We start from the raw sequence: 18,180 nt of genomic DNA on the forward strand, positions 1-18,180 counted from the left end.
TTAAGTAAACATATCCTCTTTCTCTAATCGGTGAACAGATTTTCCTACTGACTTAATCTCAAAAGTGAGGAACTGTTCTGCATGGTGAACAAAATAAAACTGGCTTGGAAAATATTTCATGTGCCGTCAGACAGGTAACCCAACGTATATCATTCACCTCACAGGTGGTGTAAGGTGGGTTGCCTATCTTAAGGTGTACGAAATATTTTCCAAGGCGGGGTTATTCTGCACACCTGTAGGTATCGATACTTTTGTGTTGCGTTTATGACCTCCATAAAGAAAACAAAGAGTGTCAACGTCATGTGTAGTGTTATATGTATTGAGCGTTCTGTATTTCATCAGGTACTATTCAGCTACAACTGCAGAGTGCTATTTTACTGACAACAAGCTGCCTCAGTGAAGGGATCGTCGTAAAGGGCAAACAGATCTCCGATGTCCAAGAGAACTGCTCATTGACTCCTCAACTACAGGTCGGAGACAAGCTTTCGGCGGCTCCATTATGCTCTAGGGAACATTCACGTGTGCGTCCAAGAGTCGAATTGAGCTCGTGCAAGGCACCATGATTGCCAGGGACTATCGTACACTCGTTGGAGACCACGTACACCCCTTGATGACGATCATTTTTCCCGACGCCAGTGGCGTTTTTCAACAAGATAATACGCCATGTTACACGGCCAGGAGTGTGATGGAGTGGTTCGAGAAACATAGTGGAGAGTTTCAATTGATGTGCTGGCTCCCGAACTCGTCACACCTGAACCCGATCGAACATATCTGGGATATGATTGAGTGTGGCGTCAGAGCCCGTCACCCCCTTCCCCAGAAGTACACTACTGACCATTAAAATTGCTATACCACGAAGATGACGTGCTACAGACGCGAAATTCAACCGGCAGGAAGAAGATGCTGTGAAATGCAGATGGTTAGCTTTTCAGAGCATTCACACAAGGTTGGCGCCGGTGGCGACACCTACAACGTGCTGACATGAGGAAAGTTCCCAACCGATTTCTCATACACAAACAGCAATTGACCGGCGTTGCCTGGTGAAACGTTGTTGTGATGCCTCGTGTAAGGAGAAGAAATGCGTACCATCACGTTACCGACTTTGATAAAGGTCTGATTGTAGCCTATCACGATTGCGGTTTATCGTATCGCGACATTGCTGCTCGCGTTGGTCGAGAACCAATGACCGTTAGCAGATTATGGAATCGGTGGGTTCAAGAGGGTAATACGGACCGCCTTGCTGGATCCCAACGGCCTCGTATCACCACCAGTCGAGATGACAGGTATCATATCCGAATGGCTGTAACGGATCGTGCAGCCACGTCTCGATCCCTGAGTCAACAGATGGGGACGTTTGCAAGACAACAACCATCTGCACGAACAGTTCGACGACGTTTGCAGGTGCGTGGACTATCAGCTCGGAGACCATGGCTGCGGTTACCCTTGACGCTGCACCACAGACAGGAGCGCCTGCGATGGTGTACTCAACGACGAACCTGGGTGCACGAATGGCAAAGCGTAATTTTTTCGGATGAATCCAGGTTCTGTTTACAGCATCATGATGGTCGCATCCGTGTTTGGCGACATCGTGGTGAACGCACATTGGAAGCGTGTATTCGTCATCGCCATACTGCCGTATCACCCGGCGTGATGGTATGAGCTGGCATTGGTTACACGTCTGCGTCACCTCTTTTTCGCATTGGCGGCACTTTGAACAGTGGACGTTACATTTCAGATGTGTTACGAACCGTGGCTCTACTCTTCATTCGATCCCTGCGAAACCCTGCATTTCAGCAGGATAATGCACGACCGCATGTTGCAGGTCCTACATGGGCCTTTCTGGATGGAGACAATGATCGACTGCTGCCCTGGCCAGCACGTTCTCCAGATCTCTCATCAATTGAAAACGTCTGGCCAATGGTGGCCGAGCAACTGGCTCGTCACAATACGCCAGTCACTACTCTTGATGAATTGCGGTATCGTGTTGAAGCTGCATGGGCAGCTGGACCTGTACACGCCATCCAAACTCTGTTTGACTCAATGCCCAGACGTATGAAGGCCGTCATAACGGCCAGAGGTGGTTGTTCTGGGTACTGATTTCTCAGGATCTATGCACCCAAATTGCGTGAAAATGAAATCACATGTCAGTTCTAGCATAATATATTTGTCCAATGAATACCCGTTCATCATCTGCATTTCTTCTTGGTGTAGCAATTTTAATGGCCAGTAGTGTAGTTGACTTGTGTGTGCAGTTGTGGTGCCAACTACCTCCAGCGACCTACCAGCTGATCAGTGGTCTGACCTATAGTTACCCGCTGACACCCACTCAACAAGGGCAGTAAGTGTAAGTACGAGAAGAGCGGCTGTTGGCACTCACCTCCAGCATATTGTAGCGGTGCGTGTCGCATAGGTTGCGACAGCCGATCTCGCTGCTCATGTACCAGCCGTTGAAGGGCGCGCCCGTGAACTCGAGGCCTCCACAGTCGAACAGCATGTTGGACACGGCGGGCAGCGCGTACCACTCCAGGCCCAGCTTCTCGAACCACTCGTACCTGCGGCACAAACGGTGAGTGAAATAGTGGAGAACACGGGAGTGAGCACAGCTTCCTGCCAAAGATAAAGATCGGCGATACTGTTGGGCCTCTATTTTCTGGTGCAGTCGATGGTGATTCCTGTCACAAAGACATTGATGCTAGTGGCAAATGACCTTGACGGGGCAAATTTTCCCGAAATTAAAATATTAACGGTATGCACTTGACTTGGCGATGGAGGTTCTGTCAGTGACAATCTTTGTGCCAACCTCTTCAGTTCAGAGTAGCATTTGCACCCTACCTCCTCGCTTACCTGTTGGATGTATTCCAGTCTCTGCATTCCTCTACTGTGTTTATCCTCTACAGCACTCTCTAGTACCACAGAAGTTACTCTCTGATGTCTTAACACATGTCCCATCAGTCTGTCCCTTGTTCTCGTCAGTGCTTTCCACATTTTCTTTCCACGCCGATTGTATCGGGAACCACCTCATTTTTTATCAGTCCTCTAAATTTTCAAAATAATTCTATAGCGCGAACACTTCGATTCCCTCATTTTTAGGTAACGCTGTGTTCGAAACGTACGTTCTCAGAAATTTCTTCTTCAGATTAAGGCCATATTTCGTACTAGCAGATTTGTTTTGACCAGGAATGCCTTCTTTGCCCGTTTTAATCTACTGGGTGATCAAAAAGTCAGTATAAATTTGAAAACTGAAGAAATCACGGAATAATGTAGATAGAGAGGTACAAATTGACACACATGCTTGGAATGACATGGGGTTTTATTAGAACCAAAAAAATACAAACGTTCAAAAAATGTCCGACAGATGGCACTTCATCTGATCAGAATAGCAATAATCAGCATAACAAAGTTAGACAAAGCAAAGACGATGTTCTTTACAGGAAATGCTCAATATGTCCACCATCATTCCTGAACAATAGCTGTAGTCGAGGAATAATGTTGTGAACAGCACTGTAAAGCATGTCCGGAGTTATGGTGAGGCATTGGCGTCGGATGTTGTCTTTCAGCATCCCTAGAGATGTCGGTCGATCACGATACACTTGCGACTTCAGGTAACCCCAAAGTCAATAATCGCACGGACTGAGGTTTGGGGACCTGGGAGGCCAAGCATGACGAAAGTGGCGGCTGAGCACACGATCATCACCAAACGACGCGCGCAAGAGATCTTTCACGCGTCTAGCAATATCGGGTGTTTTTTTTATGGTTCTAATAAAACCCCATGTCTTTCCAAGCATGTTTGTCACTTTTTACCTCTCTATCTACATTATTCCGTGGTTTATTAAGTTTTCAAATTTGTACTGACTTTTTGATCATCCGGTACTTAACTTCTTGTTTCATTTGTCGTGTGTTATTTTGCTTCCAAGGTAGCAGAATTGCTTAACTTCTTCTACTTCGTGGAGCCGGTTTTGACATCACGTTTACTGCCAAATTCGTTTCTGTTAATTCTCGTTACCTTCGTCTTTCTTTGGGTTATTCTCAGTCCATATTCCGTATTCATTAAACAGTTCATTCGACTCAACAAGTTCCTTCATTATTATTGTTCACTTTCACTCAGGATAATTTTATCAGTGAATCCTATCCTTCAGCCTGAATTTTAATCCCATTGTGGAATATTTCTTTTATTTTCTCCATTGCTTCCTCAAAGTATAGCTTGTACTGTAGGGGCCGAAGACTACATCCCTGTCTTACACCCTCTTTTAATCGGAGCTCTTACATCTTAGTTTTCCATTCTTATTGTCCCTTCTTAGTTCTTGCAGATATTGTATATTACCGGTCTTTCTGTATAGATTACACATATTTTTCTCAGAATTTCTAACATATTTCATCATTTTACATGGTTAAACGCTTTTTCCAGGTCGAAAACTCATAAAGCGTCTTGATTTTTCTTAGGTCTTGCTTCGCTGTCAGGCTTTACGTCAGAACAGCCTCTCTGTTGCTCTTATCTTCCCGAAAGCCAAACTGATCGTTGTCTAACACATCGTGAATTTTTTACCATTCTTCTGTGTATTACTCTTGTCAGCAACATAAATGAATGAGTCGTAGGCTGATAGCTCTCGAACTTATTTTCACTCGGTATCTTCGGGATTCTATAGACGATATTTTTCTGAGAGTCTAACAGTATGTCTCCACTTACATAGATTCTACACACTAACTTGTATAGTCACTTCGTTGCTACATCACTCAATGGTTTTAGAAATTCCGAAAGAACATTATCAACTCCTTCTGCCTCATTTAATCGCAAGTCTCCCAAGCTCCATTAAACTCTGACTCTGATACTGGATAAGCTATGTCTTCCACATAGTCTCCGATTTCTTCCTCAGTCACGTCGACAGATAATTATTCCACCCCTCATAGAGTCTTTCAATGTACTCCTTGCAACTATTCGCTCTCTCTTCTGTGCTTAACAGTGGAATTCACATTTTGCTATTTATGTTGACACCCGTCCTTTTAATTTAATCGAAGGTTGATCTTTTCTGTGTGATGAATCAGTCCCCCAAACGATGATTTATTTTTCGGTTTCTAACAAGGATCTACCTGCGATCAGATGGGCTAATACCCCGTAAACTGCCTATCTTGCACTCGAGTGACAGTACAAGATGTAACGACGGATTTGAAGATCAGCTCGGAAGTATCCCAAGACAGTGAAGTGCATGGCAGAGGGTAATTAGTATGGTACGACATGTTAGGGTTTGTTCCTTTTACAATCATTGATGGAGCGAGAGGAAAAATATCTTAAATGCCTCTGCGTAATATAATTAGTGTGATCTTATATTTGCGGCCTCTACGGGAGTGACGTAGAAGGATCTGCTATAAATTCCTAGATTCCTCAGTTAATACCGGTTCTTGAAACTCTGTGAATAGACTTTCGCGAGATAGCTGGAGGTCTGTCTTCAAACGTCTGCCGAACGAGGTTCCTGAGTGTCTACAAACCTGTGTCGATTCTTTCTGTCTTTCTTTGTGTTGGTCCTATTTAGTATGGCACCACAAGCTTGAGCGATGTTCCAGGTTGGGTCTTGTAAGCGATCTTCTTTGTATCCTCTGAATGTTTCGCGACGGAAGTATTGGATAAAACTTTCTCGGTTTTCAACCCGAGTGAGTCGAGATGAAGGCCTCAGGCTTTCGACAGCTGTTGCCGCCATCGTCTTCCGGTAGAAAGCTTGAGAGTTATATCTGAACTGAGGTGACATGGAAATGGAGAACACTTTATCTGCTCTCCTCTGTAGACTGATTGCATTTTGCCAGGTTGCTACCAGTGAACTGAAGTTGCCATCTGAGCATGTGTGATCTTTCGCTACAGAATGTATTTGCACGAATTACTAATGCTGCCGTTCTATGATACTGTGTTTTCTTCAGTTTGTAGAAGTAGGAAGTTTTACACTCCTCGATCTTTAACCTTCACAATACCAAGGGTTGGGGGGGGGGGGGAGGGGGAGGGGAGATTCTTATGCCTACCTCTTGAAAAATACTGTACTCCCGCCAGTTAGTTTAAAAAATTATTATTTTCAATGAATTATTCTGCCAGATATTTTAATTTTTCAGTTAAATTTAACCTATAAATTTAAATCGTGTACTTGATGTTACTTTCCACAAAGAATATAATTACAACATTCTCAGGTTGAGGAGCTCACTTGTATATCAGTATCTCATTAAAAAGTATGTTGTGAGTAAAAGTCAACAACAGTTAACGAAATTTGCATTGTTTATATTTTTTGTGATGGGCATGAAGTACCTCAAGCCTGCTAGTAATCGTTGCTGAAATTACTTTGCTATTTCTAAGGGGTGCTAAAAAAATCTTCTGGTTCAAGGCCCTATTTATACATCAGTACCGCGTTAAAAGGTATGTTGTTAATATAAATCAGTAACAATTAACGAATTTTATAAAACTTTTTTAGAGTGGACGCAAAGTACACTCTTCTCCCGTTGGTAAGCCGCGCTACAGAAAATGCGCTGGTATTGCTAGAATTAAAGCAATTTGTCGTCTCTGTACCTTTGAAGTCTTATCAAGATGTGGCTCAGTATTTATGCAGCATCCTTCCTACAGTGTTTTATTGTAAATACTCGTAAATATCTGTTACGTTTAATAATCTGTGCCGTGTCATTATCATACATCAGAAGAGGCAGAGTCTCAAGACATTTCCCTGGACCACCTCTTAAATGACATGGACGAGACACGTTCCGAAAGTATGTTGCGTCACTTTCCTGAAAGGGAAGATGGTACACCAGGTGAAACAAACAAATGTCATTTGAATCTACACGTGTTGCTGGTTCAACGATGAAAGAGACGTCAGCAGAGGAGGAATGAGGCATGTGTAGAGCGCCGAAGAAGAGAGAGTAGCAGCACATCACCATGTCCAAGGTTGTTCGAGCATACGTACATCACTATGGCAGACGGACGTGTACTGACAGCGTGGTCGTGGATGGAAATGCGTGCTGTTATCCGGTATGAATGGGCACATAGGACTAGTGTGTCTGTGATTCGTGAACGCCTACAGACCGTGTTTAGTGATGAGGTCGTCTCTCGTCAAGTGGATGGGTGAGATTGTACAACACGGACTGCAGCCTCGATATTGCCCCATTGGACTTCCATCTGTTACCTGCATTGAAAACGGTTCTCTCGTGACGTCACTTCCAAACCAGTGTTGAGGTAGAGCAGGCAGTGCGACAATTCTTTGAATCGCAGGGCAGAGAGTTTTACCAGAGTAGTTTCTTCAAACCGATTGCACATTACGACAAATGTCTCAATGCCAGGGGTGACGACGTCGAAAACTAGTTCGTGATGTATGGCTCAGGGTGCTATGGTGTTTTTTTGCAATAAAGTTTCTGTGTGAAAAACAATGACGAAATTTACTTTCGGGACGTTCCTCGTACATTTGTTGGTGACTTTCCATCCTAGATAACATGCTGCATTGCCCTACGAGGTAATACTTCATCTAGTGATAAATTTCATTTGGTGCCCCATATTATTGTAATTTCGTTAGCGAAAGTGTATGTATGGTACGGAGTCAAATGCTTTTCTGAAGTCAACGAATACAGCATCTGCCTGACTGCCTTGATCCGTGGCTTTCAGGGTGCTGTGTGACGAAAGGAGAACTTCGGTTCCCCATGACGGATCTTTTAATAAAGAAACACGAGATACTTACGTGGGGTGGCTGAGCGGGATGCGCATCACCAGCTCTGGCGGGATGTCGAAGCAGTCCGGGTCGTGTCCGTTGGCGGACAGCACCAGCGGCAGGATGTCGAACTTCGTGCGTGCGCTCTTCCAGCCCAGCTTCAGACACAGCTGTGGACAAAAGATAAGCCGATTATTAACGGCAAGAGCAAGCTGTGCTGAACAATCTCTTCCACCAAGGGGGCGAACTTACGATACATCGTGGACATATCGTGTCATAGGACCGAGAGACACGGGACAGTCGTTAACACACTGGACTCACATTCGGGAGGTCTGGGCTACCGTTCCACGTCCAGCAATCCACATTTAGACAAAATTAAAATACGGGGGCGTACTGAAAAATAGTGCCTCCAAATTTTTTCTTAGAAAATTGTTAAATAAAACTAATTTTATTAAGATTGGAAGGCATCCTTTAAGTTTCGGAAACAGATGAAAATCAGATGGGACCAAGTCGGGGCTGTAAGAGGGGTGATCGATGACAGTGTACCAAAGGCGTTGGATTGTTGCAAAAAAATGCCTCTAAGCACTATGGGAGTTAACATCTGAGGTCGTCAGTCCCCTAGAACTTAGAGCTACTTAAACCTAACTAACCTAAGGGCATCACACACATCCATGTCCGAGGCAGGATTCGAAACTGCGACCGTAGCAGCAGTGATGTTCCGGACTGAAGTGCCTAGGACTGCTCGGCTACAGTGGCTGGCTTGCAGACATCACAGCACTCGTGTGTGATCTGACGTTGTCATCTGGAGGAGAGGGTACTAAATGTGTGGACGAACTCTTTGAATTCGCACTTTCAGTTTTCTAAGGGTCCCACAGTACCTTGAAGAGTTTATGGTGGTGCCTTTGGGTATGAATTCTCATACGCCGTCGCCAAGGTAGCCCCTGCGGGCCGGCAATACATCTAACACGACACAGGACCGAGGTTGTCTATGCCCAAAGGCGTAAGCAATGGTAAACATCGGCTGTTTGTTTACAGACATTCCGTGTACTACTTACTGCAGAGGTAGTTCGAGATGGCCTGCAGGAAGTATTAGTACACCAACATCTGATTGGCTGGCCAATATTATTTAAAGGCTAGAACCAGTACCAGACGTCAGTTCACGCCGAATACCGACCTCAAGGACGTCTACACGGAAAACTACGTCTTCGTCATCGAAATAGGACTTGGAATTAAGTGTATGTGTCTTACAAAGGACTCTTGTGAGAAAATTAGAAGTTATCTTTTGTTGCCCTTAGTAGGAAATTCTTACTGGCTTTGTGATTGTGACTTTTCGTTTTTATTCAGTCATTTCCATGTAGACTCACGTAAATAAAAGTTGTGTTGTAAAAAACGTTCGAATTGTCAGTTACAACAAATTCCAAACGCCCCACATCTTGAACATCCCAGAATACTTTGAGCATGAATTTACTTGTTGATGACATGATGTGGAACTCTTTTGACCTCGCTGATCCTTTGTGGCGGGCCTCCATTGATGTTTTTCTGTTTCTGAGATCAAAATGGTGAATCCAGCTTTGATTACCTGTCACAGTATTGTTTAGGAATCTATCATCCTCATGCTCAAAAAGGGATATAAGATGTCGATACCAGGCCACAGGCGTCTCAAAGGTGGCGATGGAATTGCAGGTTTCCAGCAGATCGCGATAGTGGTCGTTCGGGATCCAGCGGACCCAACGGTGCACACCCGCTGAGCCACGCCTCCAGCGGCAATGGACAATCAGCACCTAATCGTGGCTCCGACACCACGTTTGTGCTATGGTTCAGTGAGTCTCATCCTTGTTGCTACTGTATTAGCTGGACTATGTTTCTTGCCTCATTATTTGTAATGGGTCTTTGTGCGCTTGGAGAAAGCTACCAGTTAAACGAAGCTTTCGTTTATTGCATTTGCTTGTCCACTCATCGTTTCTGATCCTGTCTGGCTTTCTTACGACGACAACTGGTGAACCACTCTGTAGCCCACCTCTCCTTACCACTATGTACGATATCGGACGCGACGCAAAAAGCAAATAAACTGTTGAGACATGTCCAGTGTCCTCTCTTAAACGTCAGAAGTGAGCATTCGAGGCACCCGCGGTGGACACAGTATGGCAGTTCTGCATTGACAGCCTATACATGATCTCGTTATATCCCACACTCACTTGAGAGCTGTGTCTGTGTTATCTGACGATTTTCTCAGCCCGATTCCGATGAGTCTCGTAGCAAACGAACGCCACACACTAGCGAAGGCGATACAATCACCACCGCAGTACACAACTTTCATTCTTTTATGCATTTCAGTTGGAGTCACGTTTTCTGCGGTTAGAAACTCGATTACAGCACGCTGTTTCTCACGCCATATTACACGCTACAATTAGGAGCCCTCTAGCGGCAGGTGGTTGCAACTTGCATCAGTGGAGCGGGAAAGTCGACCGAGTAATATGCATGACATCCAATACCTCAACTGATATTAAGAACAGAATAAAAAATTTGGAGGCATTACTTTTAAGCTCGCTCACATAAATATCGTACAGCATTGACAGTATTAGAAAATGAGTTGGGCAAGGATGTTCCCTATCTTAATATTTATTCAATGAGTTCATTGAGGGTGGCCGAGCGGTTCTAGGCGCTTCAGTCTGGAAACGTGCTGTTGCTGCTCTCGCAGGTTCGAATCCTGCCTCGGGCATGGATGTGTGTGATGTCCTTAGGTTAGTTAGGTTTAAGTACTTCTAAGTTTAGGGGACTGATGACCTCAGATTTTAAGTCCCGTAGTGCTTAGAGCCAGTTCATTGAGGAAGGTATTCAGATAACGAAGTAGAACACAATGGAAATAAACACTAATGGTGAAGGGATACATTCTATCACATTTGCTGATGAGGTTCGTGATAGTTACAGACGCCGAAAAAGAAATGAGCACATTGCTGCGATTCCTGTCAGACAGCCGGCCGGTGTGGCGGAGCGGTTCTAGGCGCTTCAGTCTGGAACCGCGTGACCGCTACGGTCGCAGGTTCGAATCCTGCCTCGGGCATGGATGTGTGTGATGTCGTTAGGTTAGTTAGGTTTAAGTAGTTCTAAGTTCTAGGGGACTAATGGCCTCAGATGTTAAGTCCCATAGTGCTCAGAGCCATTTGAACCATTTTTTTGAACCTGTCAGACACTCTCAGTCTATAGAAGCTAAAAGTGAACAAATGGAAAACAAAAGCAATGGTAATACGGGAAAATGTGGGAGCAATTAGAACCAATACGACGTCAGATGACGTCAGAACGTGTCAGGTGAAACAATTTATTTTTATCGATAGTACCAGGGCGTACTCAGAAGTAATGCCGCCGAATTTTTTATGTGAAAACTCTTAAAGCCTTTTAAATAAAAGAAACGTTATTAAGATTCTACAACTGTATTATTCATGTCTACAAATTTATTTCACAATGTTGTCACCCTCGCAGCGAACACATGTCTACCAACGAGAGACCTGTTTGTTGATACCGTGACTGTAGAATATTTGACTTTGTTGACGGAGCGTCAGCCTCACTTCTGCTTGCACCGCTTCATCGATGTGAAGTTTTGGGTACAGACGAAAATCGAATGGGGCCAAGTCGGGACTGTCTGGAGGATAATCGTGACAGTGAACTCAAAGCGTCGGATGCAGGTGTCGCAGCGCTCGTGTGCGGACTGGCGTTGTCGTGCTGAACGAGAGGGCGCTCCATGTGTGGACAACTCTTCGAATTCGACACTCGGTTACAGCACTCTGTTTGTCAAGTACCAATATATTTACGTTACACACACCCATGTTACACGCTAAAATTTGGAGCCCTTTAGCGGCAGAGGGCTAAAAATATGTAGAATGTTAATAATGTTTGTTTTATTTAAAAGGCTTTATGAGTTTTCCCACAAAAATTCGGAGGCGTTACTTTTCAGCATGCTCTAGTATGATAACAGAGACAATAGATGCTTAAGGGACGTGAAGGACTGAATGCTTTAACGACAACGAAAAACTTTTTAACTGGGAGACATGTGCATATAAACTTTAGAAAACTTTTGCAAAATGATATGTATGTAAGATACTGTTTTATGGAAGTGAAAGTAGGACTAGTAAATTGGGAAAACAATCTACTTGACGCTACTGAAATCTGAATATGGTGGAAAAATGACAAGAATGATCTGGACAGAAAGGGAAACCAAAGGGAGAATATAATTGAAGGAAACGGATAAACGAAGACAGAAGATAATTAAAGGAAGGAGAACAACGAAGAAATACTTTGGACAAGAAGAGAATAGAAGCTTTTGAAATGTGGTGCTACAGAAGAATGCTTAAGATTAGATGAGTAGATCACATAACTAATGAGGAGGTATTGAATAGGATTGGGGAGAAGAGAAGTTTGTGGCACAACTTGACTAGAAGAAGGGATCGGTTGGTAGAACATCTTCTAAGGCATCAAGGGATCACCAATTTAGTATTGGAGGGCAGCATGGAGGGTAAAAATCGTAGAGGGATACCAAGAGATGAATACACTAAGCAGATTCAAAAGGATGTAGGTTGCAGTAGGTACTGGGAGATGAAGAAGCTTGCACAGGATAGAGTAGCATGGAGAGCTGCATCAAACCAGTCTTGGGACTGAAGACCACAACAACAACAACATCAACGAAGAGATACGATAATTTAAGGAAATGAAAACGAGGAAAGTAAAATTTGTTATATATCTCATCAGACACAACAACTTCATCATTGATATTCTTAAAGGTAAAGTGCTGGGAGAGAAAGAAAGAGTATGACCTAAGGTGAAGGACATGGAAGAGCCGGCTGGAGTGGCCGAGCGGTGCTAGGCGCTGCAGTCTGGAACCGCGCGACCGCTACGGTCGCAGGTTCGAATCCTGCCTCGGGCATGGATTTGTGTGATGTCCTTAGGTCAGTTAGGTTTAAGTAGTTCTAAGTTCTAGGGGACTGATGACCTCAGAAGTTAAGTCCCATAGTGCTCAGAGCCATTTCAACCATTTGACATGGAAGACATCGAAATGACGATAAGGTGTTTCAGTTACATGGAACAGCGAATGACAGAAGATTGGTTGGTTGGTTGATTTGGGAGGAAGGCACCAAACAGCATGGTCATCGGTCCCATCGGATTAGGGAAGGATGGGGAAAGAAGTCAGCCGTGCCCTTTCAAAGCAACCATCCCGGTATTTGGCTGAAGCGATTTAGGGGAACCACGGCAACCTTAATCAGGATGGCCAGACGTCGGTTTGAAACGTCCCCAACCTCCGAATGCGAGTTGTTCAGTGTGCTAACCACTGCACCACCTCGCTCGGTACGACAGATGAGAGTGGTTGCATCTTCAAGGCATCAGCCTTTAATATATGTATGTATGTATGGCATTGTTGGTTGGAAAATCCCATGGATGGGTTCAGCCGTTAAGCGGGTGGTCTTCCTAAGTGCACATTGGCCCCTTTTCTTGTGGATGTTTGAGAGTTGTATCGAATGCGTATTTTTTTAGTGTAGATGAGTATAACGGATGTGTGTACTGTAGTGTTATGTTTGTGTCGCACGATGATGATGATAGAAAGGAGGGTTTGAAATCCGGTGGCGGCAGGTAGCCAACTTCTTTAGAATAGCAGGAAGGAGGCGGCCGAGCTAAAAGTCGCTATCCGACCGACGGGTCACAATTAACAGCTTGTAGAAATAAGGAATACCAACAACCGCGTTTCTTCTATAAAATATGTTAATTACGAGACCAGTTTTGAGACGGCATTAGTGTCATTTCAGGCTCCTATGCGAAGTGAATCATCGGTGCATTAGGACAGGTGCCATCACTGGCCTCATGCATTTCTATTTACACAGTGTGTGCACTCCAATCACTGTCACGGTACCAGTTCTAATGCACTGATGGTTGGATATCACCATTCAGTTTGCGTAGGGGACCTGAAGGTGACATTAAAGCAGTGTCGAAACGGGCTGCTCAATTATATATTTTGTAAAAAGAACGACTGTTGATATATCGTATTTCAACAAGTTTGTGAACAGCTGCAATCCCGTGTCCTCTTGGACGGGTCATATAACATACATTAGCAGTGTTACATGCCGTCACTTCATGACACACTGGAGAGAGGATTGCAATTTCATCCAGAACATTGGCACAAAGACTGGTGATTAGGAATTTTCTGCCACCACCTCTGCTTCCCTTGCCAGGCATACCCTGGCAGTGAACATTTCATCGATCACCAGGATTCAAATTGCATTAGCCCCGAGTCGAGCACCGCCACGCAAGCGTGCGTTAGCAACGTCTGATTTAGGTTTTTCATGGTTATACCAGGTGCCGAGATGGTTCCTTTAATATTAACCATTTTTTGGATGTGAGGTAGCAATTGTTATACTCGACAGTGAGCTGCTGTGCCTGAGGTACCACTGTACCTCGTTCCGTTGTCTTTTCCCGTTGTTTTCTGACAACTTTTTGGGTTTAATTTAATGCAGATGCATAGCTGTAAGTATTTAGTATTTCTTGGATGGTATAGCAAGTGGTTGGAGATTGTAGATGTCACAACGCAAGAAGAATCCTCAGAAATGGGGACAAATAGATGACAAACGGGATGGCGTTGTATTTGAGTCAGTAGCATAGCGGATGGCGAACCATTTGTCGCAAAAAGACCAAGTGGCAGCGGAGACTGGAACCAGTCTCGCATCACAGCGACAAAGTGAAGGCATCGATGAAGCAATATTTGATACCGGAAGATGCAGGCCACTGTAACACCACTACATTTAAAATTTTAACACTACAATTAAAATTTTGTTTGTATTTTTAAGTGACTGATAGATGAAACATATGATAGTTGGTCTACTCATTCGCATGATGGCACAGCAGAAAGTTGTATCGAAGAAAAAGTACAGAGTTTTTTTGGTTGACCACCTTCCGCATTTACTGTTATATATCAATTATTATTTCCATGGGCTTCCATTTCGCTTAAATTACCAAAGCATCATCAGTGGTGGTTCGTAGATATTGCATCCCGTTCTGGCACAAACTTTCAACTTTCCCCATTGATTTAAATCAATGCCCACTGGCAGCTAATGTCGTCAATTACTTCGTGTCTCGATTCATGTGGTTCAAAAATGGTTCAAATGGCTCTGAGCACTATGGGACTAAACTTCTGAGGTCATTAGTCCCCTAGAACTTAGAACTAGTTAAACCTAACTAACCTAAAGACATTACACACATCCATGCCCGAGGCAGGATTCGAACCTGCGACAGTAGCGGTCTCGCGGTTCCAGACTGTAGCGCCTAGAACCGCACGGCCACTTCGGCCGGCTCGATTCATGTGGCTGCGTGATGAAAATGGCGGCTGTTCTTTCGGACATGTCCTGAAGAGCAAACTCCACGCATATGCAATTGGGTTATTAATTTCAGTAATTCTGATTTGATGCGGTGTACTAGACATGTCCTGTACTTACAGATATACAGAGTGGTCAGAAACAATCTGAAAAGACTGTTATAGAATTATGCTGCACGTTTTATGCTCAAGAATTCTGACGTGCTTGGAGAAGGAAAATCTCCTCTATAAGATTCAACATGGATTCCGCAAAGAGAGATCCTGCGAATCCCGGTTGATATCGTCTTCCTTGACTTCAGAAAGGCAATTGACACCGTCCCACACAGCCGTTTAGTGAAAAAAAAAAAAATACTAGCTTATCGAGTATCGGAGCAGATTCGTGACTGGAGTCGAGATTTCCTTGCAGACAGAGCTCAACACGTCACTCTTAATGGATCAAAATCGACATATGTAAATGTAATCTCCGGTGTACCCCAAGGAAGGGTTTTGGACGGTTACTGTTTACAATGTTTACAAATGATTTGGTAGAAAGCGTCGGATGCTCTCTAAGGCTGTTTGCAGTTGTTGCCGTTCTCTGTAGCAAAGTAGCAACGCCAGAAGATAGTAACGATTTTCAGAACGATCTCCAGAGAACTGATGAATGGAGCAGGCTCTGGCAGTTGACCTAGAACGTAAATAAATGTAACATACGGCGCATTCATAGGATAACAAATTTACTACTGGGTAGCCACACTATTTATGACAAACCGCTGGCAACAGTATCTGATGTAAAGTATCTAGGTATATCTATCCGGACCGACCTTAAGTGGAATGACCATATAAACCAAATAGTGGGAAAAGCAGATGCCACACTCAGATACATAGGAAGAATCTTGAAGAAATGTAACTCATCCACGAAGGAACTGGCTTAGAAGATGCTTGTTCGATCCATTCTTGAGTACTGTCCATCTACTACATAGAACTGATAGAACAGAGCGAGAGAAGATCCAACGAAGAGCGGCACATTTCGTCACGGGATTGTTTAGTCGGCACGATAGCGTTACGAAGATAAGATGCTCAACGAACTCCATTGGCAGACGTTACAGGAGAGGCGCTGTGCCTCACGGAGAGATTTTAAATTTCGAGAGAGCATTTTCCGGGAAGAATCGGACAACATATTACTTCCTCCTACATAGATCTCGAGCAATGACCATGAGGAGAAAATTCGAGAAATTAGAACCAATACAGAGGCTTACTGACAATCATTCTTCCCAGACTGTACTCGCGAGTGGAACAGGGTTGGAGGGCTCCGTCAGTGGTACAAAAAGTACCCTCCGCCACACACGATTAGGTGGCTTGCGGACTATGGTGTTGATGTAGATATAACGGTGTTTCGGGATACGTTGTGTTGAGAAATAATAGTTAAGAAGAAAGTTCGATACGTTGCACCATTTCGGAGATAATTAGCAATGAAGTAAGCCAATCAGGCCGTTACACGCGCAAATTCAAGCGGTCCGCCAGAAACAGTTCTCATATCGTAGATGATAGTTTACACGACTGTTCAACCTTTGGCTCGGGTTCGATGTTTACTGTCGTCACATGTCCAATTTAGCAAACCAAATGAAGAAATGTTATACCAGATGCATTTCGTTTAAATTGCCAAAACATCATCGGTGGTGGTTCTGTAAATCTGCATACAGAATACATTTCTGCATTCTTTTATCATGAATGTGATGTACGATTTACTTACTGTCGTTTATTGCTCCTTTTTTTGGCTTCTATGTACACAATTTTTGTTGTATGGCGTTTACGTTCTTTGCCATTCACTTCACGTTTGTAAATCTTCGCAGAAATTGTCCTCAAAGGAATCTTACTGTGACTTCACTTGCCTTACATTAGCCCAATTACTTGGAGGCTTAATCGAAAAGTTTCCATTCCAAATTCATTTGTCCAAACTTGGACAGTGTTTCCTACTGAAAGCAGTAGTGACTCGTGATCACACGCCCATAAGTATCTCGCAAATGGCTCCTTCGCGGAATCTTGTTTACTGGAATGTCTTTGCTTCTCCTTTGTATTGTATACTTCCACCTGCCTCATTTTCCGTTCTTACGATATACACTGAATAGATGATTGCGAGTCTGAAATAGCTTCATAGATCGTTTAGTGAATCGAATTGAATGTTTTCGCAGCAAATGGTGCGATTTAGCTTGTTAACTTAACAGCCGTGAGTTTCAGGTGTGAAGCAGAGATACCTCGGGGCCAAACACTGACGCATTACTGAGTATCCGGGGAATTTCTGATAGGCGCAGCCGCTACAGGCCGCCGCTAACGCTGCCGTTACGACGCCAGCTCAGACTTGAAGCTCAGAATTACGGAAATCCCAATCGTCCTAAAAGCAAATGGAGATTCTCAGGCCGTCGGGAGCAGTTGTTTTTCTCTTCCGCGTAAAGCAATTACGTCGGTCGTTATTTCATTTAAACACAGACCTTGATGTGCATTCTGGGATACTGGATCTGACGCTCTCGTTGAGTTCTAAAGCGGAGGGGCAACTTCTTAGCACGGAAGCCAGTGTCATTCCAGCTACAGTTGACTTATTGTTCTCTACTTTTTTTCCACCTTTCAAGCTGTCTGTGGCAATCTGCACTCGAGGTGTGAGCGTAGCTACAGCTGTTGCTCGACAGCCAATCACCTGAAGTTGTTTCTTTTTTTATTTTAGTCATTAATCTTCCGAATGGTTTCATGGGACCTGCCATGAATTCCTCTCCTCTGCCCACCTCTTTATCTCGGAGCAACAATTTCGACTTAAGTCCTTAATTATTTGCTGAATGTATCCCAATATCTGTCTTCCTCGGCAGATGTTGCCCTCTGCAGCTCTCTCTAGTCCCATGGAAGTTATCCCCTGATGTATTAACTAATGTCCTATCATTCTGTCCCTTCTTCTTATCGGTGTTTTCCGTACGTTCCTTTCCTCGCGATCCTGTGGAGAAGCTCCTCATTTCTTATCTTATCAGTCCACCTAATTTTCAATATTCTTCTGTAGCACCACGTATCGAATGCTTCGTTTCTCTTCTGTTCAAGATTTCTCACGGTCCACGTTTCACTACCATACAGTGCTGTGCTCCAAACGTACATTATCAGAAATTTCTTCCTCAAATTAAGGCCAATGCTTGATACTAGTAGATTTCTCTTGCT

The 18,180-nt window shown here is 44.0% G+C and overlaps 1 protein-coding gene across 1 annotated transcript in view; it reads right to left on the reverse strand.

Annotated features, from left to right (window-relative positions):
• The window catches only part of LOC126467134 (nitric oxide synthase, salivary gland), a 719,566-nt gene that overhangs the window by 189,708 nt on the left and 511,678 nt on the right, over nt 1-18,180 (reverse strand). The window contains exons 6-7 of the mRNA XM_050096439.1: nt 7,692-7,831; nt 2,378-2,552 (exon numbers count right to left, since the gene is read on the reverse strand). Coding sequence (XP_049952396.1) covers nt 2,378-2,552; nt 7,692-7,831 — 315 coding nt within the window. The remainder of the gene's footprint in view (nt 1-2,377; nt 2,553-7,691; nt 7,832-18,180) is intronic.

The sequence above is a fragment of the Schistocerca serialis genome, chromosome 1 (genome assembly GCF_023864345.2).
Source record: "Schistocerca serialis cubense isolate TAMUIC-IGC-003099 chromosome 1, iqSchSeri2.2, whole genome shotgun sequence".
Taxonomy (NCBI): domain Eukaryota; kingdom Metazoa; phylum Arthropoda; class Insecta; order Orthoptera; family Acrididae; genus Schistocerca; species Schistocerca serialis.